At 43.7% G+C, this 20,611-nt stretch overlaps 1 protein-coding gene across 3 annotated transcripts in view; it reads left to right on the plus strand.

Moving 5' to 3' along the window:
• The window catches only part of itsn1 (intersectin 1 (SH3 domain protein)), a 93,541-nt gene that overhangs the window by 65,740 nt on the left and 7,190 nt on the right, over nt 1-20,611 (plus strand). For all 3 annotated transcript variants that reach the window (XM_088914880.1, XM_088914882.1, XM_088914883.1), the window contains 14 exons: nt 6-211; nt 1,531-1,613; nt 2,918-3,084; nt 3,964-4,009; nt 5,222-5,343; nt 6,232-6,349; nt 7,238-7,429; nt 14,143-14,264; nt 14,845-14,951; nt 16,785-16,968; nt 17,959-18,057; nt 19,262-19,429; nt 19,812-20,024; nt 20,275-20,396. In XM_088914880.1, coding sequence (XP_088771006.1) covers nt 6-211; nt 1,531-1,613; nt 2,918-3,084; nt 3,964-4,009; nt 5,222-5,343; nt 6,232-6,349; nt 7,238-7,429; nt 14,143-14,264; nt 14,845-14,951; nt 16,785-16,968; nt 17,959-18,057; nt 19,262-19,429; nt 19,812-20,024; nt 20,275-20,396 — 1,949 coding nt within the window. The remainder of the gene's footprint in view (nt 1-5; nt 212-1,530; nt 1,614-2,917; nt 3,085-3,963; nt 4,010-5,221; nt 5,344-6,231; nt 6,350-7,237; nt 7,430-14,142; nt 14,265-14,844; nt 14,952-16,784; nt 16,969-17,958; nt 18,058-19,261; nt 19,430-19,811; nt 20,025-20,274; nt 20,397-20,611) is intronic.

Here is a 20,611-nt window from a genome sequence, read left to right on the forward strand (position 1 = left end):
CACAGGGGGAGAAGGTGGAGGGTCTTCAGGCCCAGGCTCTGTATCCATGGCGAGCCAAGAAGGACAACCACCTGAACTTCAACAAGAACGACATCATCACTGTGCTGGAGCAGCAGGACATGTGGTGGTTCGGGGAGGTGCAGGGGCAGAAGGGATGGTTTCCCAAGTCTTACGTCAAGCTCATCTCCGGGCCCATGAGGAAATCCATGAGGTGAGGAACTCCCAGCTGCTGCCTGTGTGTCCTGTTTTGGATGCGTGCGTCACAGTGCTCTCAACAGAGCTTGGCTCGCCGAAAACCCTTTCTTCCTCTCAGAGGGAATCCTGTCTGAGGACAGCTCGTACGCCGACACTACTCCGCAGTTGAACTCCTTCGAGAACATGCTGCCACAGTGATCCTCAGGACAGTCGTCTGTGGCTGTGTGGTGCTGTGTTCAGTTCTTTTCCAGGCCAGGGATGGCTGGTGTGCAGGAAATTAAAGCTCGTTAGAGAGCAAGAGGGTGGGGATTTCTGTGAGCTCTTAACTCTGTGTTTGATTTATACAATTATCAGCATTTAATGCTGGAATTGTCACTGTTGCCCTGTTAAAAACCAGACATGAAAGAGGTGCATTGATTGGCCATCACGCCACCAAAGAGTGTTGTCCTCCATCAGCCCGTTCTGTGTCGTGGGTAAAAAAAAAGTCATTATTTCCTCATGTTATTAGCCATGCATCTCTCCATATACTGTACAATAGATCTGCTTAATAGGATTATTAGACAAATAAAGTTCAATTATTTCCTTCACACTTACATCCCTGTGCAGGTTTTTATAAAGTGTTTATGAATAGAAATGTGGTGAAGGTTTTAAAGGCCTGTTGTTTTACTGCAAGTAAATTTAGAACTACAGCAGAAGAATTCAACCTTCTTCCATCCTTTATTTAACCAGTTAGAGCAATTGAAAACAAATTCATATTTATAATAGTGACCTAGAGGCCCATTTATATAGCAGGGCCATTTACTGGAGAAATCTCTCATATGAGTGCCATGGAGAAATGCACACCTCCCTCAGAGGGAGAGCAGCAGAGCCCTGACCTCCTTTCCCCGCTGCTGCCTAAAACTGACTGTAGTCACTTTCCTGGTGTTTTTTTTTACTATTTCTCCCTTCTGCAGTTAGTATTGAAATCCACACATCATGTCAGATTCGCCCTAATCTAGATGCCACGCAGTTCTAACAACTTTTACTACTTACACTGATGTAAGGAAGCCAGAAGGGTGTGAACAGCAGCTTTTAAAGCTGCACTACATGTAAGCTGAGTAGCTGTTTTGGGAAGCTCCACCGTTTCGTTGCTTAGAGTCCAATCTCATCGTCATCAGCATTTACCAGTTGAAACTGAAAAACAGAGTTCTGATGTATTTTGTTTTTAAGTTGATTTCCGTTTTTAAAAGCTGGAACTCAAATAGGAGCAAGCCCTGCTGAAACCCAAAGTAGGAAATGGTGGAACAGGAAAACATCACAGCTGCGTTTCATGTGGCTTTTTGCTTTCCTCCAAAGCATCGAGTCTGGATCCTCTGAAAGCCCCCCAAGTGTGAAAAGACCCACTCCTTCGCCCAGTAAACCCACGGACCCCGCAGAAGGTAGGACACTGATTTGTGCTTTGCAGAGTCGCAAGCTTTATCTAGTGCAGTAGCAGCTGGTTAGTTCAGTTTCCTGCCAGGAAGAAAGCTGATAAAGGATGCTGTGACCCATCTACCCTTTCAACACAACCATTTAATATCCCGTGTTGGCCTCGGTCATGGCTGTTCAGTTCCTGAACTGCTCGCTTTAACTGGAAGAATAAGGGACTATTCTTGGTTGCTGAAGTTGATGCAGGGCATGGCCATAAATTCCTCAATTTCAGTACTTGTGTTTATTCAATTTGAAGTTTCTTCACAGAACTCAAGTTGCCTTTTAGAAGAAGGACCTTTTTTAATTGCTCAGACAAATGCATCACACTTCTTAAAACCAATGTAAACATCTTACATCTTCCCTTTCTGAGAGGAAAAATGTCTTCATTGCAGTCAGAACCACAAATGTTCTGGTCAGAGGGAAGGTTGCTTTCATGCTTAAGCTCAGTGACTCTCGGTAAAAAAAAATGAAAACCTACAGATATATTTATTTGTAAAAATTCCTATTTCGTTATCTACTTCAATAGCAACGATGATTTCCAGGTCATTGTAAAGAGCAATTACAACCGGTTAAATGCAGCAGGGACACCATTTATAGCTAGTAAATTTCCTTCTGTAATTTGAAAATAAAGAGGTCTTCAAGGGAGAGTGCTGCCTGTTATCAGCCTGTATAGGTTTAGGTTTTGGAACTTGCGAATGATTTCCAGAGTATTGCCTGAGAGCGCACAAATTATCAGTATCTTTTGGAAAGACATATTCTGTACAGTCTTTCCAGTCAAGCACTGATCTGATAGCCACAGGCACTCCGGGTTTCTCACAGAAGAGCTATCAAATCAATTTCGGGTCCCACAGAAATCACTGAGCACGTTGATCGTGTTAAGAAGGAACACCTTAGATGACACTTTTTCTGGTCTGCTTTGGGGACTAAAGAGGAAGCTGGAGACTGTCTGGGTAAAGAAGACAATCTTTGTTTCCAGTCATGTAAAACAGGGTTTTCACCCGGATGTCCATGAACTTGTCCTCAGAGTCCACATGTCCCCTCAGGGCATCTGTGAGCCCTGCATCTAGTTGTTTATACAGGCATCTCTCACTCAGTGGTTTGCTTTTCTAATAGCATTTTGTATAATAAGGATGTAGTTTGCTTCTACCATTAACTTGAAAAGTATCGTCCAGCTGTAAGCATGTTGAAACCGCTGCCATGAAGGATCTTAACATGAAATCTACAGCTAAAAGGAGGCTGCGTGTTGATTGTCTCCTTCTTTGTTTTCTTAAAGAGTATATAGCGATGTACACTTACGAGAGCAACGAGCAGGGTGACCTCACCTTTCAGCAGGGAGATATGATTCTTGTCACCAAGAAGGAGGGCGACTGGTGGACTGGTGTGGTGGGAGACAAGACGGGAGTGTTCCCCTCAAACTATGTCAAGCCCAAGGACTCCGAGGTCAGTGCTGTTTGTGTGCTCAGACTCCCCTGTCGCGCTCCAAATCCCTGTGTCCCGTTCTCCCTTTCAACTATGAGCCACAGGGCCCTGGAATGTGACATCTGTCGTTTGCTCTTCTCACTCCCTACTGTTGAAAAGAGCAAAGTATCCAAGCTTGAGAAGCCCTTCCGAGTTTGCAATAACGGTTATGGTTAAAACAAACATTTTGCCTACCACGAGCTGTTATAGGAAATATCACATAACACTGTTATTAACAAGCCCCTAGGAATAAGAGTTTAGGAGACTAAAGAAAAATCATACAAAGGCACCACTTGCTAAGAATTACTTTAATAACTAAGCCATTATTTTAAAGATTTCCAAAGGATAAGAAGACTTCAGAATGAAGCAAGTCTGAATTCTATATTATAAAATATTTTTCTTAGTGGAAGTAAAGGAAATGGTGCTAAATAAAGGCCTCCTCAGGCATTTAATTTGCAGTGCCAACTGTGAATAAACTGCAGTTTTCTTCACAAGATTCTGGGATGTGTGTTGTGTGAAAGACCTGAAAGGCTGGCAGTGTGAATATATTTTATGGTACAAAGAAAATGAGACAGAAAATCTTCTCTGTCTTTGTCAGCATGTAAAATCACTCCTTCCAAAGTTCTCAAGTCCTGATTCACAGATGCTTATGCTGTGAGAAGCAGAGTGAAGAAAATTCTACTTATGTGTTCCTGTTGGAATATACAGCCCTAGACGCCAAAAGTGTTTTGGCGAGTTCCTTAACTTGAAAGATTTGAAATCGAGTTCCTAATCTGTGTTAGAAAGATCTATTAACACTGTTTTCTGGTGTAATAGGATTCCTGAATTTACAATTAAGTCCCTTTCTTTTGAAATGCACAGGGAATCGGGTCATCTGGGAAGACGGGGAGTCTGGGAAAGAAGCCAGGTAAGTTTCTCATTAGAGCCTTTTTTTCAGGCTGGTCTGTGATTAATACGGCGCTGTTTGTGCCACGAAACTCATGCTTCCTAAGCAGTTTGGTCTGGTCTGGAGCATGCAGTAATATGTAAGAGTACACGGACATTCACAAGAGGTGTTCTTTGTCAAAGCAGTGTTTCACCAAACAGTAAAGGACCTACAGCTCTTGAGTTGGGCTCCTCATCACAAATGTGCACATATAACATTATACACATCTGACAAGTGTGTGCTGGTCCCTGTAACATCGTAGCAAGTTACGGTGTGTGGGACCTGATTTCTTTTGTCCTGGTTCTTTTTGTCAATTTATTATTATAGTTGTGCTCTACTGTTGGAATTGTGTGTTACTGGGAAACCGTTTTTTTTTTCAGATTTGCACATACACGGATACAATTTTTTAGTGAGGAAACAGCTTGAACTACATCATGAATTAGGGTTGACCAGGTCATTTCTGTAACGCTTCGTATTGTAGGTCTTTCACGTGTATTTCTAATTTATTGTATACTGTCCTTTGTGTAACTGACTTTTGATTTTATTACTGATTTCACTGTGGACCAATATATACAATTCAGATTTGGTGTGTTAGCTAATAAATACATGAAAGAGGTTTGTGTCCGAGCAATTTTCTGCTTTATCTGTGGTGTCTTTATGAGCAGTTGTAAGCCTGCTTTATTTATTGTCAATATTTAAAGAGCATTCAGTTTCTTAAGTTTCAAAAGTCTAGTATCCCTGGCTGTCGGGGTGTGTCTGACAAAGATTACTTTTCAAAATAATCTCAGATGATATTTATGAAATGGATGGAGTTTTGCTCTTGTCTTCTTCCCACAACTTCACAAAAAGCCCTTGTATCATTTCGCAAGTCCAAAGCATATAAGTCAGATAAACCAATCATTTTTTCAAGAACTTAAAAATAAGTTACTCAGTGACTTTTTTTTCCTCTTAAGAATTTTTATACTTTTATTTTCTCTAAAGATTTTGAATATGTTCACTGTAGGCAGTGTTAAAGCCCATTTTAAAATGGCATTAGGCCTGTTTGCACTATACAGTGTGTTCATGAAGTCTTCTGGCGAAGTCTTGTGTGGAAACCTGCCAGTTTGAGTTTTAAACCGTTTTGGCACCTCCCTGGACGTGTCTGCATGCTCCCGTGCAAACCTCAGCCGGTCTTTCTCTGCTGTGCTCCGACAGAGATTGCCCAGGTCATCGCTCCGTACACCGCAACAGGAGCTGAGCAGCTGACCCTGGCTCCTGGGCAGCTCATCCTCGTCAGGAAGAAGAACCCAGGGGGCTGGTGGGAAGGGGAGCTGCAGGTGAGTCACAAGAGTCGCTCACTGCCATTGGCATATCTCGCTCTACAGCAGACCTTCCATGCTGGTGCGCGTCTTTGATAAGAACGAGACAAACCCCAGATATCAGGCGTTGGATCGCTGTCAGGGCTGGTGTCACTCTGCCTCATTCCTCCAGGAAGCACAATTTTATTTTCAAATTTTTTATTTAAAAAATATATCTCAGAAACATCTAACGCCAAGAGGCCTGTTTTTTTTGCTGTGATGTGCCTTCAGCCGCACAAGCTGAAATAAATCAAAGATTTAACATTTAAAACTGAAATGAGATAGAATTCCTCGTTTCACACTAACAGAAATACTTGCGTTCTGATGTGCATTCAGGAAAAGTGCTGAGCTGAGTGTCAGGTCTGTAAGCTGCCTGTCAGAGCATAGGTTTTCTGCCAGGGAAAGTCGGATACTGATGTCTACGTTGACTCCTGAAAACTCTCCACTCTGGAGCAGTGAGATTTGAGGAAAAAGACACCAGGGGAGCATGTTCCCAAGTACATCAAAAGTACGCAAGAAAGAGAACTGCACTGGCTTCTTGTGAGCGGTAATTGTGCCTGTGATGATCGCCATCTTGTGGTTGGCGCTGCTAATGTTGGTGCCTTCTGGTGTGTGTGCGGTCGTGGGCCCAGGGTCCCTGTTTTTCTGTTTGTGCATCCAGTCTCATAGCTGAATAAATCTTGTGCCTTTTTTTTCTGACAACCTCATTCATTCCGAGTCTGTGGTGGTTGCATTTGGAATTGAGAGCAGCAATAAAAGTCGGATTTTTGTACTTCCGAGTTAGCTTTCGACTGAAGCTCCTGTCCCCTGCATGTCGCGTTGGGAAGCGCCTCATGTTTTAAACAACAGTCTCGCTGTGTTTTACAGGCAAGAGGGAAGAAACGGCAAATTGGCTGGTTCCCAGCAAATTACGTGAAATTGCTGAGCCCAGGAACGAGTAAAAGTACCCCCACGGAGCCCCCCAAACCCTCTGGACCCAGTGCAGGTGCGTGTCCGAGACAGAGCAGAAGGGCTAGTGGGCACATGTTTTCACAAACTGTGCCAAGACAGAGGCTTTGGCTGTTTTAGTAACAGTGCAGGTTTGCAAATACAGGCAGCAAATGAGTCACTAGTGACTGGCTGTGAGTGCGCCTGCCTGCTAGGGTAACAAGACTGCGTTCAGGGGGATTGTGAAAGGTTGGTAAAGTTTGTCAGAATCCGTAAAGCCTGTGGGTCTGTAAGTGAAGGTTTGTGAAGTGTGACTCTACAAATTAAGTGATGTTTCTTAGGATATGAATGTTGTATAGTGTAGGAGCTCAACCAAATGTCTCTACCAAATGGGAACATGGAATTATAGCCTGTGACTGCTAACAGATCCCTAGAAAATGTCTTTCTGTGTTGCAAACAAAATATCTTTCTAAAGGCAGTAATATGTGATTAACAATTAAAAGCAAAACAACTGCTATGAAATTTTATGCAAAAAAAACACACAGGCTCCCTACCGGACAAATGCTCTAATTTGAGGGGAAGGACCAAAGCCATGAATGGTTTCACTGTTCATCAGGTATGGCTTCTCCTCCCAAGGGCACAAATGTCTTTTCATGTTGTGTGGTTTCAGTCTCCCGGTTTGTGGTGGAGCAGATGAAAATCTAGCCGATCCAGAACAATCGTCATGTTTGTTTAGTGGCCTCCATGGAGGTTTTGCCATGTCTCAGGGAAGCCGGTTTACAGGACTGCAGTGAGCTTTAGCTTTCGATACAGCCAGGCCGAAAAACAAAACGACCTGGGGTTATTTGGGGTTATGAGGGTTATGTCCTGTGGGATTCAGCTCATTTTCCCCGTTTTGACCTCTGAGCGCAGGCCTCACCGGTGAACGTGTGGTTTTGTCTTCCAGTGTGTCAGGTGATAGGCATGTACGACTATGTTGCGCAGAACGATGATGAGCTGGCCTTCGGGAAAGGGCAGATTATAAATGTCCTGAGCAAGGAGGACCCAGACTGGTGGAAGGGGGAGCTCAACGGCTCTGTGGGCCTGTTCCCCTCCAACTACGTCAAGCTGACGACTGACACGGACCCCAGCCAGCAATGTGAGTGGCCGTCTCCCGCCTGCTCGTCTTTGTTTTTGTACCAAGACTGCATTGGTGTTTAAAAATCCGAGTAAGAGAAAAACATGCAGCATTGCTCTAAATCCTCCAGTGACCTGTAGAAACCCCAGCCTCCGATTGTGCTGCGTTTAAGAAGTCTCTTTGAAGACCTTTCAGAGTGCAGCGTAAAGTCTCCGATTTGTTGCCCACACCCCCCTGCCTGGCCACACGCCCATCCCCACTCCCTTGTTGTGGCATGTAGTCACGTTTTTTGTCATCTCTTTGCACCACGCTGTTTTTGGACATGCCTGAGTCATTTTGTTTCTCCTAGCTTGTATTTTTTGCACATTGTTTTTTTGGTTTAGTTTTTTTTTTCCGTTTTTTGCTTATGTGTTGTGTTTTCCTCCTTTTTCTAGGAATCATATGTTGCCCATTCCCCACTCAGGCTTGAAAGTCCTCAAAGAGACCCACTATCCCCTATTCACTGACCTGAGGGATGATGGGAGATGCAGCCCCCCTGATCATGTGACTCCTGCATGATCACCAACTGCCTTCTGACTAGAAGAACACACTGCACAGCAGTTATTACCTCATTTTTAACATTAGATGCACGCAGATCGACAAGCTCGGACTATTTGAAAAAAAAATTGATTTTCAAAATTTTAAAAAAAGAAAAGGATAATCCATATACGAGAGCCAGGATAGTGGGTCCTTTTGTGGCTTTCTGTGAACTAATATTAAAACCAGCATCCAGCATTTTTGTCGTTGATGTTGTTTTCAACAACCACAAATGTCAAATGGCTTCCATTGGATCTTCCTTTTGCCCTGACCAACTAACACTCTCCTCCCCTCACCCCTAGCCCCACAGAAAGACCCACTATCAAGGAATGCTGCATGTGGTTTACGATGTTCGTAGTGCGCCTGAGATGTTCCACCTATAAATTGTGTTTGTGTTGCAACCAATCTGTCACGAGGTGAGAAAAGAAGTTCAGAAGAGTTTCAGGCGGTTAGAAGGAGACCGAAAGGACTCCAGTTGCTTCTAGCTTTTTGATCCATTTCAGGTTTCTCACAAACCACCTACCCACGTCCAAACTTACACCAGGTGCTCATTATTTTGGAGATACTACCTAATGTTGAATAAATGGGCAGAGGGGGGCCAATAATATACAGTATATTTTTGCACTCTCTGCTTTGTCAGAGCAATGTGTGCTTAAGCTAGTGGCTAAGAAGGTCACAATGCTGTGAAAAGCCATCCTGGTCCATTTCCTCGTTGAACATAGTATGTTCAACTGATTTATTTCAGAAGGTCGACATATTTGAGACACAGTTACGTCCGTCTAAAATCTGAACTTCTTGGCTTACCAGCACACTTGTCCCCGCCGTTGCTGTAGTTGTTTAATTTTTATACCAAACGTGTTTTTGTTAATATTGGATTGAGGGGAAAGAGTGGGGATTGAAACCAAATATGTTCTACCACAGAAAGAGAGGGTAAAACGATCAAATAAAAATCACCGTCAGTCAGGGTGAATGGTCACCCTTACACTATGATTAAACTGGGGGTGGGTTCAACAGCTTTTTACTGGCCAATGTGAGTTGTCACAGCCTGGAGGGGTTTTTATTTCGATTGTGATTTTTATTGGTTTACATCTTTCTCACTTGTCCGCTTATGTTCCTCCCAACAGTTTCATTTTGAAAAGCTTCTCTTTTGGACTCGCTGTGGGGGTCCATTTCTGAATTCTCCAAGTACTGCTAGTCACTAATGGTGACCAACTTTTTATTTTTTTATACATGAAAAAAAATACATTGGTTAGTGTTTTTTTAATTATTTACAAAGCTTAGACTTTTAATTTTGTCGTTAGTTGTTTAAAATCATAATGGTAGTTTTTTTAAGACATGGAAAAATATAAGCTGACAGTTTGTCTAGCTTTGCGGCACCATCCTAAGGAAAACTCACAATTTACCACAGCCACCAGTGTGTGTGTGCGCGCGCGCGCGCGTGCGTGTCAGGTGTGTGTCTGTGTGTGTGTTTGTGCTGGGACTGAATTTTGTAACCTGGACTTTTTCATTTTGATGAACAACATGATTCAGTTTCTTGACAAGACCGAATGTACTGGAAAAAAGACTTCTACCCTCCAGACAATTTCAATGTTTACAAATGTAAAAAAGCGATGTAAACTGTGGTATTTATACTAAGACATTCAGTGGAGCCTGCTTCCAAGTCAGTCCTGTACTGAACAGCCACATGTTAGTTTCTTTATTGCCTTTAACTAAATATTCTATTCTACATGAAAGCATGACATTTATTTAAAATGATACTATATTGGTACCATATCATTTTTGTTGCTCTTATTCAGCATTCTCATAACAGTGTTGTAGTTCTAATGGTTTTAAGTTGGACTTTTGGCACCTGTGTCTTTCATTGATTTCCACAATGTGACAGTATTGGACTTTGCTGCTTCGTAAAGAATGGGTGGGCTATACTGCTGCCTGCAGGACACACTGTCATTTTCTTAGGAGGGCAGTAATGCCTCTTGGATGTTTTGTACTTTGGCAAGCTTTGGTTCATTTCAGACCTTAGAACACAGGAAACTAATGCTTTATCTTTCTTCTCCGTTACGATGCAAAAGAGCAGTCACAGAAATCCTTTTCCGTTGCACTTGGTTACTGAAGTATTTCATCAAAATGAATGTAAAAAAACATATATATATATACAAACATCCATAGCTTTAACAAACTGTAATGCAGTCTTTATAGAAAATTACATGTATAAATAACTATTAAATGCTCCATGGTAATAGTAGACGTACATGTGTGTGTTTTTATTTCCTTTGAGATGTAGTGCCTTCACCTGTGTTGTGTTAAATGTTTTGAGTAAGTGAGGCCTGTCTTGATACCAGCTTATTGATAACCTTGTTTCCTGAAGAATCCCAGCCTCTACTGCTCTGTGAATAGAGCAGTCCCTGTTTCAGCTTAGCAGAGACATGTACTGCAGCCAGCCCCAGTTGTGTTAAAGTGTTCTTTATGTTGAGTAGGTGTACCAAGTTTCCAATTAATTGATCTGTGTTCTCACGGCTAGTGAAGAAAAAGCTCTCAATCTTCGACAGATTCGCTCTAGAGTTGTATTTGCTTTTGATAGTCTCGATAGTCAAACATCTCAATATTGGCAACATTGTGAAAGTAACATTCCACTGTCCTTACAGCACAGAAAAGTGACTTAGCTTTTTGAAGGACAGTAGTGTTGTGAAAATGGTACATCAGCTTTGCCTTGTCAGATTTCTAGTGTCTACAATGCATTTAAGATGTAAAATGACTAATGAAAAAACATACAATTAAAATCAGGTCAAAGTATGTTTTTTGTCTTATCAGGACGTGTCAAATTGCAATTATGTGACTGTATCAGGGCCACCAACTTGGGAATGCAAAAAGGGGGATGAGCCAGAAGGCACCATCGAGACTTTCCAAAAAAAAGCAAACCTTACATCCTCACAAGGATATTAAGGAACGGGCTGCAGTGCACACCCAATTCCCTATAAAAGACATTCAGAGTAGACAGCGTTTGTAGACTGATCCTCGACAGTGAGACCGTAGAGATTCATGTGGCAAATTCTACGGGTAAAACAGTCCAGTGGAGATAAAAATTAAAATTAATACTTAACCTAATTGTAGTAGCAGACTCGATCTTTGCCAGCAGCCCTCAGGTAAAAAGATGCGTTGTGAGCTGACTGGCCTTAAACGGGATTGTCCGGGTAGTTTACCACTGCTACATGCGTTCCGAAGGGGGAAGATGGGCATGCACTCATATGAACAGTTGGGAAGGTAGCATAACATCAAGTGTGATCCACTGCTGCTTAATTCCCCTATAAAAGGGAACTTTTACGTGCAGGTTTCCCCTGTTGAGGGGGATGTGTTGGTGAAGTGACATACACATCACTTCTCTTGGATGTTCACTGAAGAACTTTTTATTTGAGAAGATGGCATGATCTCACCACAGACGTTGACAAATAAGTGATCAAGTATTATAATGCACTTCATGCTCATACAGAAGATGTAGCTTTGGAATGGGGTAAGACTAATCCAAAATCAGAATTGCTGGGGCAAATGCACCATTGCCCTGCTGTGCCAGGAAAACAAGCAATGTATTGGAAAGGAGTGTGTGTAAAGCCCCGATCTGTTGGAGAAGTTCTTCCTAAAGTGGCTCTTGACCTGGGGTGTCAGACATCTGGTTTTAGTTCTATCCGAGTTCTCAGTTACATAGTCGCTCTAATTATCTAATTACACAATTTAGCTTGAAATAACTGCTGCTAAATTGTAATATTTCTAATAAGGCTCTGAGGTGTATTGTAGGCAACAGTACATTTAGTGAAGTGAGTGTTCAGAACATTATAAGCATCCTGTATGCGTCTAAAAAGATAAGTTGGTTAATTGTTTAATTGACTGCTCAGTTTGAAAGAAAACCAGAAGACACCACCGTCTCCAGGAATGGAGTTTAACACCAGTGCTCTTGACTGCTGACAAAGCAATAGATCTGCTGCAGAGAACGTCTCATGCCAGCAAGCAAATGGATAAACCTTCTTGCTGTTAGTTCAAGTTCAAACATTACAATGGGATATCAGGTGTCTGTTATCTGTATAAGTTTATAATGTTATTAACACCTTAACTAAAAGGATATTATTTCCAGGAATTAGTGAAATACAGAAGCTTGGGGATTCAGACATGCAATGATATTTCCTTAGAGATGCAACTATAAATTGTAAATCAGGAGTATTTAATTCTCCAAGTGAAAATGATCATTGCATGAAAAAAAAGATTATTATTATTTTTATTATTATTTTTATTATTAACTCGCATTATGATGACGTTTTTAAACTAAGATAAGCTGTCACTGTTAAGATGTCAGACACACCAAGATGGTACCGAATTTTTCTGCAGTCTCCCATTTCCCCTTCGTCAAAGTGGCTCATTCGCTGAAGACACCCTTTCAAAGCACAGACTGTGCCCTGTTGTAGGTTGGATTTAGGGTTTAGTCATTAGTGTGAGTTTAGTCATTAGTGAGATGTACAACATGGGTTGGAAAATCCTGTTACTAGCTGACCAGGTGCCAGGTTAAGTCAGCGAGGGAGCTTGCTTGGACTTGGCGTTTTTTGATGTGGAGACCCATGTTGGTCCACAGTCCGTGCCAGCTCTGCAGCACTGTGAAAACTGGAGGACTTGATCGATGAGCACACAAGCCCAGGATGCAGAGGCAGGAAGTCACGGCCCTACAGCTGAGCTGAGAAACAGCAGGCTGTTTCCCACTGGCTTCTCTTCTAACACAAGATGATGAACTGTGATTTTCAGAATGCTGTTTCCTGTTTTTTTTCATTTGAAAATCTCGCACGTTTCCTAAGAAATTGTTTCTTTCTTCTGTACCGCGAGACCTACCAACAGTCCAGAATTCTGCTTTTTGCCTTTTTCTAACTTTGTGAGAAGAAGTGTTGTTTATGCCAAGGCAAATCAGAAACTTAGTCAATTCGGGCTAGTTTTTGCAGGTATACTTGAGAAGCTGATTCTAGACCACCTGATAATTAAAAATGCTTCCACGACAATATAAGAGACGTTGGCTGAAAATGTTAACTTTTTTAATGAAATCGTGAACAAGGGCAGAGATCTCGAGCACATTTTTATTGCACAAGGTCAAGGTTACAGATGCAAGCCAAACCAGGTCATTGTTTTACTAGGCTGTGCATGGAGAGAGAACCTGGCCAACAATACATTACAAGCCTGTTGCTCTACAAAGCATGGCTCTGCCACTTCAGTCCAATTTATGGACGTGCTGCAGTGTGCTTCAGCTTATGGTGAGGAGGGTGGTTCAGAATCTCACCTGCTATGAAGAACATTAGATTATACAGAGCTCTTTCTGGCTTCATTAATTTATCCTATTGATCTCTGTGGTGCATTGGTTTCAAATAATGTGTTCTGTCCAAGTAATCCAACATCAAATAATGTGATGTCATCAACACCTATTTATCCATCAGAATTCCTCATTTAAGGAGGGAAAAGAGAACAAGGACTGGTCACAACAGGACCTTAGAAGCTGAGAGATATGTCACAGACCTTATTTTATACAGCTACTGGTTTTAGATATTGCTCAAACTCATTTCTTAAAATTGTGGGACTGCAATTAATTTTTGCAAAAAGTCAAAGCTGTATAGAAGTCATACATTGTAAAATTCCTAAATGTTCTCAGCTTAATAGTGTTGGTAATAAGAGCAATAATATGTTGGGCTTAAATTGTTAACATTTTTACATAGCTGACCTTTGTCTAAGATGGCTTACATTCAGGCCTATATTACAGACCAGCTTAGTATATAACTTCCATATTATGAAGCCACATCATTATTAGAATACAGCACAGTGCAATGAGCTATACAGTAAGCAAAACAATCCAGCATACAGCAGATCCAGCACATAAGGTGGAGTGCCATTGTCCTGAAATGCGTGGTTGTAGAGAAGTGCCGGGTGAAGAAGTCAAGGGGTGCTTTTTCTCCCTTGTGACTGTGCGTGTGCTGATTTACGGCATCCTTGCAGTGAGGTGAAAGGTGAAACGGGTATTTGTAGGTGGAGCTGCCAATGACCAAACCCCAGATGGAAAGGTACAGAATTTTTGTGGTTGGTGGTTGAAAACTGCTGTTTATTGTGAAGAAGGAAGAAGAGGCTGATGGCCTGTTCTGTCTTAGGGTGCGCAGACCTGCACCTCCTGGACATGCTGACTCCCACAGAGAGGAAGAGGCAGGGCTACATCCATGAGCTGATTGTGACGGAGGAGAACTACGTCAATGACCTGCAGCTGGTTACAGAGGTACAGACAGCCCTGTGGACATGTTACAGTGACACTTCCCCACTGTGACCCACTGTTCCTGTGTGTTTATCGAGCTGGAATTCACAGATCATAAACCTTCTCTGTTTTATTGAGGTGTGCCACCAACAGAAGAACAGTGTTTGGCTACACTCTAAAACTTTTAAAAGACTTTTAGTTGAGTGTTTTGTCCTCTGAAATATTTCCTCCTACACCCTAGCAGTTCAGGCAAGACTTCCCTAACGTAACAAACAAAGAGACAAATTTAAAACACCTTTGTCAAAGAGAACAGGGAACAACACTGAGAGCTAGCTTGTGGATTTATTTATCAGTTTATCAGCAGATACCAGAGTGCCCAAACCTCATGTGCTGGATTTAAAGATTTTCAACAATAAGAGCCATTGTTGTATACTCTAGAACATGAATATTTTCTTATACACCGAATTCCAAAGGTTTGGTTCATAATGGAGCTAAACCTATGAGTGTATAGACAAATGAGATGATTGAAAATCCTTCAATGAGCTCTCGGAGTGAAGCCCACTGGGCTCCGGTTGCGTTAAGTGTTCTTCTCTTGTGACCTCAGGTCTTCCAGAAGCCCCTGTTGGAGTCCGAGCTGCTGACAGAGAAGGAGGTGGGGATGATTTTTGTCAACTGGAAGGAACTGATCATGTGCAACATCAAACTGCTGAAGTAAGTTTCCTTAGAGGTTTTCTTGTCCATATGCTAATCAGGACTAGCCTTTCTTAACTGTAGAGATCTCCTAAAACCCCCTACTTTCTGGGTGATCTCTGAGACCCCTGCCTACAGGTTGTGATGTCTGAGTGCTCCATCTGCAGGGTGGGATCACTGAGACCCCTCTCTGCAGAGTGTGATCTCTGAAACTCTCTCCTGCAGGGTGTGATCTCTGACACTCCCTCCTGCAGGGTGTAACATCTGAAACTCTGGCCTGCAGGGTGTGATCTCTGAGACTCCTGCCTGCAGGGTGTGATCTCTGAAACTCCTGCCTGCAGGGTGTGATCTCTGACACTCCCTCCTGCAGGGTGTGATTTCTGAGACTCCCGCCTGCAGGGTGTGATCTCTGAGACTCCCGCCTGCAGGGTGTGATCTCTGAGACTCCCGCCTGCAAGGTGTGATCCCTGAGACTCCCGCCTGCAGGGTGTGATCTCTGACACTCCCTCCTGCAGGGTGTGATCTTTGAGACTCCTGCCTGCAGGGTGTGATCTCTGACACTCCCTCCTGCAGGGTGTGATCTTTGAGACTCCTGCCTGCAGGGTGTGATCTCTGACACTCCCTCCTGCAGGGTGTGATCTCTGACACTCCCTCCTGGAGGCTGTGATCTCTGAGACTTCTGTCCGCAGGGTGTGATCTCTGACACTCCCTCCTGCAGGGTATGATCTCTGAAACTCCGGCCTGCAGAGTGTGATCTCTGAGACTCCCGCCTGCAGGGTGTGATCTCTGAGACTCCTGTCCGCAGGGTGTGATCTCTGAGACTCCTGTCCGCAGGGTGTGATCTCTGAGACTCCTGTCTGCAGGGTGTGATCTCTGACACTCCCTCCTGCAGGGTATGATCTCTGAAACTCCGGCCTGCAGAGTGTGATCTCTGAGACTCCTGCCTGCAGGGTGTGATCTCTGAGACTCCTGTCCGCAGGGTGTGATCTCTGAGACTCCTGTCCGCAGGGTGTGATCTCTGAGACTCCTGTCTGCAGGGTGTGATCTCTGACACTCCCTCCTGCAGGGTATGATCTCTGAAACTCCGGCCTGCAGAGTGTGATCTCTGAGACTCCTGCCTGCAGAGTGTGATCTCTGAGACTCCTGCCTGCAGGGTGTGATCTCTGAGACTCCTGCCTGCAGGGTGTGATCTCTGACACTCCCTCCTGCAGGGTGTGATCTTTGAGACTCCTGCCTGCAGGGTGTGATCTCTGACACTCCCTCCTGCAGGGTGTGATCTCTGACACTCCCTCCTGGAGGGTGTGATCTCTGAGACTTCTGTCCGCAGGGTGTGATCTCTGACACTCCCTCCTGCAGGGTATGATCTCTGAAACTCCGGCCTGCAGAGTGTGATCTCTGAGACTCCCGCCTGCAGGGTGTGATCTCTGAGACTCCTGTCCGCAGGGTGTGATCTCGGAGACTCCTGTCCGCAGGGTGTGATCTCTGAGACTCCTGTCTGCAGGGTGTGATCTCTGACACTCCCTCCTGCAGGGTATGATCTCTGAAACTCCGGCCTGCAGAGTGTGATCTCTGAGACTCCTGCCTGCAGGGTGTGATCTCTGAGACTCCTGTCCGCAGGGTGTGATCTCTGAGACTCCTGTCCGCAGGGTGTGATCTCTGAGACTCCTGTCTGCAGGGTGTGATCTCTGACACTCCCTCCTGCAGGGTATGATCTCTGAAACTCCGGCCTGCAGAGTGTGATCTCTGAGACTCCTGCCTGCAGAGTGTGATCTCTGAGACTCCTGCCTGCAGGGTGTGATCTCTGAGACTCCTGCCTGCAGGCTGAGTGCTAACTGCAGGTGTGTGTTTGCGAAGGGCTCTGCGGGTACGGAAGAAGATGTCTGGTGAGCGGATGCCAGTGAAGATGATCGGTGACATCCTGACTGCCCAGCTGCCCCACATGCAGCCCTACATTCGCTTCTGCAGCTGTCAACTGAACGGCGCCACTCTCATTCAGCAGAAGACTGATGAAGTGCCAGACTTCAAGGACTTTGTCAAGGCAAGGTCCACTGGGGCAGCAGACTAGAACTGCAGTTCCCCTGGCTTAGTGGCTGTCTGCCCTACTTAATTTCAGTTTTGCTCATCGATCTGAAATTCGTTGACAGGCTCATAAGAAATGACAGTATTACAAAATCATAGAGGCCTGAGTTGTTTCATGGGATTTAAATTAAAATGGGCGTAGCAGCCAGGGTACGACAAGATTGATTTAAATCTTTAATTTAGATTTAATATCAATCAGTTGATCATCATTTTCTGCAGCAATATCCTGTATGGTTATTTGTTGGTTGCTTGTTTGTGGGTTTTTAAAATTAAATCTCACTTTGGCATACATTGTTAGCTAGGAAAGTGAAACTTAGCCAGCTTCACTGTAAATCTGAGCATAATTCTGTATTGGTCCCTTTTCAAATGTAAGATAAAAATCTGGTATCAGTTTTTATTGCAGATGATGAATCTGAAAATAGAACGCCATTTTAAGCCACAGGGCAAAACAGCAATGAAGAGACTAACATCAAATTTTTGATGCAGGAATATTTACTACTGTATGAAATGCAATCCTCCTGACAAATCTAAGGAGTTATGTTCAAAACGTGAGCTGTTCATTCACAAAGTGGCTGTAAGTTAACAAAGGTACCACTTCTTATGTGAAACTGAAGCTTCTGACACACACTTCTCAGCTTACAGAATCAACATGTCTGCAGAACTGAGTTTTGAAATGTTCTTCAGCTCTGTTTAACATAGTTACAGATCCAATTATTAGCACCTTAAAGCTGATGTAAAGTTATTCATACTGTAGATTTACTGCACAGTAAATACTTGTTAAATTATGGCTTGTTAAATTACCTCTTTGAATTATATTGAGCCTCTTACGTGGGTGGTGAAGGTACTCGAATGAAATGAAATGGTTTAAGATGCCAACGTGTAATTCTTATGCCTGGAACAGAGCTGCCTTCCTCCGTCTTATCCCTACCATGTCGTGGTTCTTTTCCAGAGGTTAGCAATGGACCCGCGCTGCAAGGGGATGCCACTGTCCAGTTTCTTACTGAAGCCCATGCAGAGAGTCACTAGATACCCACTCATCATTAAGAATGTAAGCAAGCTGTCTGCTCTGAGCCAGAGAACCAGACAGGCGAAGGCTATCCGTATCCGTATAACTGGGCAGCTGTTTCATAGCTCTCGGAAATAAGTGCCTGTAACTCTCCTCAAATGTGCTTCAAGTCACATGGGTTCACAAAGTGTTAGATAGATAGATAATACTTTATTAATCCCGTAGGGAAATTGATGTGTTACAGCAGTCCAGCCCAAGACAAGCAAGTTGTCCCCAAGTTATCATTGAATGCATATAAAGAAAACAAGACTCTGCAATTTACACTTTCCAAAATGAAGTGGTTTGTAGACATTTTTTAATTACTAAAGTTAGGTCTTAAAGGAGATTAAAAAAATAAGACAGAACCTGTGCAGTGAAATCCCAGTAAAAGCTGGTGGAGAGGTATGATCAGTTTTGTACAGGCTGTGGGGAACTGTTTTCACAGCCTGCATCTCTGAGCAGACACACAGGCTGTCCAATAACACCATTGTTTAACATACACAGAGATATCCATTACCCTTTCTGTCATTTAGACTAATGAAATATGGCTCATCAGGACAGAGTGTCACACTGAAGGGGGGTTCATGCAAGGGAAAAACACTATAACACACCTGACAGGTAGCTCTCCCCCTGTCTCAAACAAGGGCCTCTCTTTTATACCCAGATCCCCTTGCTTTACACAGACCAGTAAAATGTTCCACCTACTCTGTAATTCTAAGAGACAAACATGGCACCATCTTGCAGGATCATTCTCCCACTAAACTTTTAATGTAAACTTTCTCAGCCTCCTTCATCCTTTTCAGTGAAGCCTTATTTATTATTCCATCCTCGTCTTAATGTGACATGACCGTGATGTAACCATAGGAAAACTGTACAAGTATAGACTTTCACAAGGGCAAGTGATACAAAGAATAACCACTGGTCTGTGACTACTCGCCTCCCTAATCTAATGGGCCAGAAAGCAAGGCTGTCCCAGCTGCCTCCTTGCGTCATAAGAGTACAGACTCATCGTGGCCGATTTGACTGTGCTTCCCTTACGACCGTTGAGCTCCATTGCCCTGGAGTTCTTCACCCATGGGGAAATGTCACACAGAGACCGCCAGGGCTTGCTGGGTGACTGTATGAAAAGACAGGCAGTAGAGTTGACAGGGGTACAAAGTCCAGGGTTTCACGCTTGCCTACAGTGACAGGCGGTGTTCTGACCCAGATCCTGGAGAACACTCCGGAGAACCATCCGGACCACAGCCACCTGAAGCAGGCGCAGGAGAAGGCGGAGGAGCTGTGCTCGCAGGTGAACGAAGGCGTGAGGGAGAAGGAGAACTCGGACCGCCTGGAGTGGATCCAGGCCCATGTGCAGTGCGAGGGCCTGTCTGAGGTAATGCTCACAGCCTGCTAGGCCAGGGGCCTGGGCAGGCAGGACTGCTGGCATCTGTAGGCACTGTTCACTGAATTATTTGATCTAATTCTTTGGCACGGCGATAAACAGTTATATTTGAAGTATTCAGGAATAAATATAAGCTTTTGTTATTATATGGAGTTATTAAAAACAGGCATATAATTTTGTACTTCCTCAGTGATCCCAGACAAACCCTGTGTTTTCTGGTTTTCATGCCAGCTGAGCGCTCATTAAACCAGTCTTCTGGAAGAGATTTCATGTAGAAACAGGTTTTAAATTTTTGAAGGTTAGTGAAGAAAAATACTTCTTTGGAGTTTATTCCCCCTTCAGAAACGCTCACCTGTTCCCTTTTTTCGTGAAGCAACTGGTGTTCAACTCCGTGACGAACTGCCTGGGGCCACGCAAGTTCCTTCACAGTGGGAAGCTCTACAAGGCCAAGAGCAACAAGGAGCTGTACGGCTTCCTCTTCAACGACTTCCTGCTGCTCACGCAGACCATCAAACCGCTGGGCTCCTCCGGGTCTGACAAGGTCTTCAGCCCCAAGTCCAACCTGCAGTACAAGATGTACAAGAGTGTGAGTCCCTCGTCCGACTGGCTGGGCAAAGGCCCAGCATTGTAGAAAAAGCATACCACCACCTATTTCCTCACCACTTTGTCCGGGTGTTTATATGACTTTCTTTTAATGATTGTCTGTTTGTATTTGGTACAGCTGTAGGGGTTCAAGAGATTTTAGCTTCAGATCAATCAAAACCCCAGAGGTACTACAACTACTTGGAGTTCACATACAGTAAATTTACTCAGTATATCCTGTGTTGGTTTCACAGCCAATATTTCTGAACGAAGTGCTGGTGAAGCTGCCCACAGACCCCTCTGGCGATGAGCCCATATTTCACATCTCTCACATCGACAGAGTGTACACGCTGCGAGCGGAGAGCATCAACGAAAGGTATGCTTTTGTACAGTGGACACTCTGCAGGTGACTGTATACTGCACATGAAATGGCGTACTTAGCACTAGGATGTTGATAAACATCTCAAAATCTAGCATATGTTTTTCACCTGTAGAGGAAATAAAAGCAGGAATGTGGACCAGTGAGTGTACCCGAGAAGTTTCGAAACAAGTGCTAAGACTTAAGCACTAAGACTGATCAGGGAGATACTG

This window comes from Atractosteus spatula, chromosome 4 (genome assembly GCF_055471065.1).
Source record: "Atractosteus spatula isolate fAtrSpa1 chromosome 4, fAtrSpa1.hap1, whole genome shotgun sequence".
Taxonomy (NCBI): domain Eukaryota; kingdom Metazoa; phylum Chordata; class Actinopteri; order Semionotiformes; family Lepisosteidae; genus Atractosteus; species Atractosteus spatula.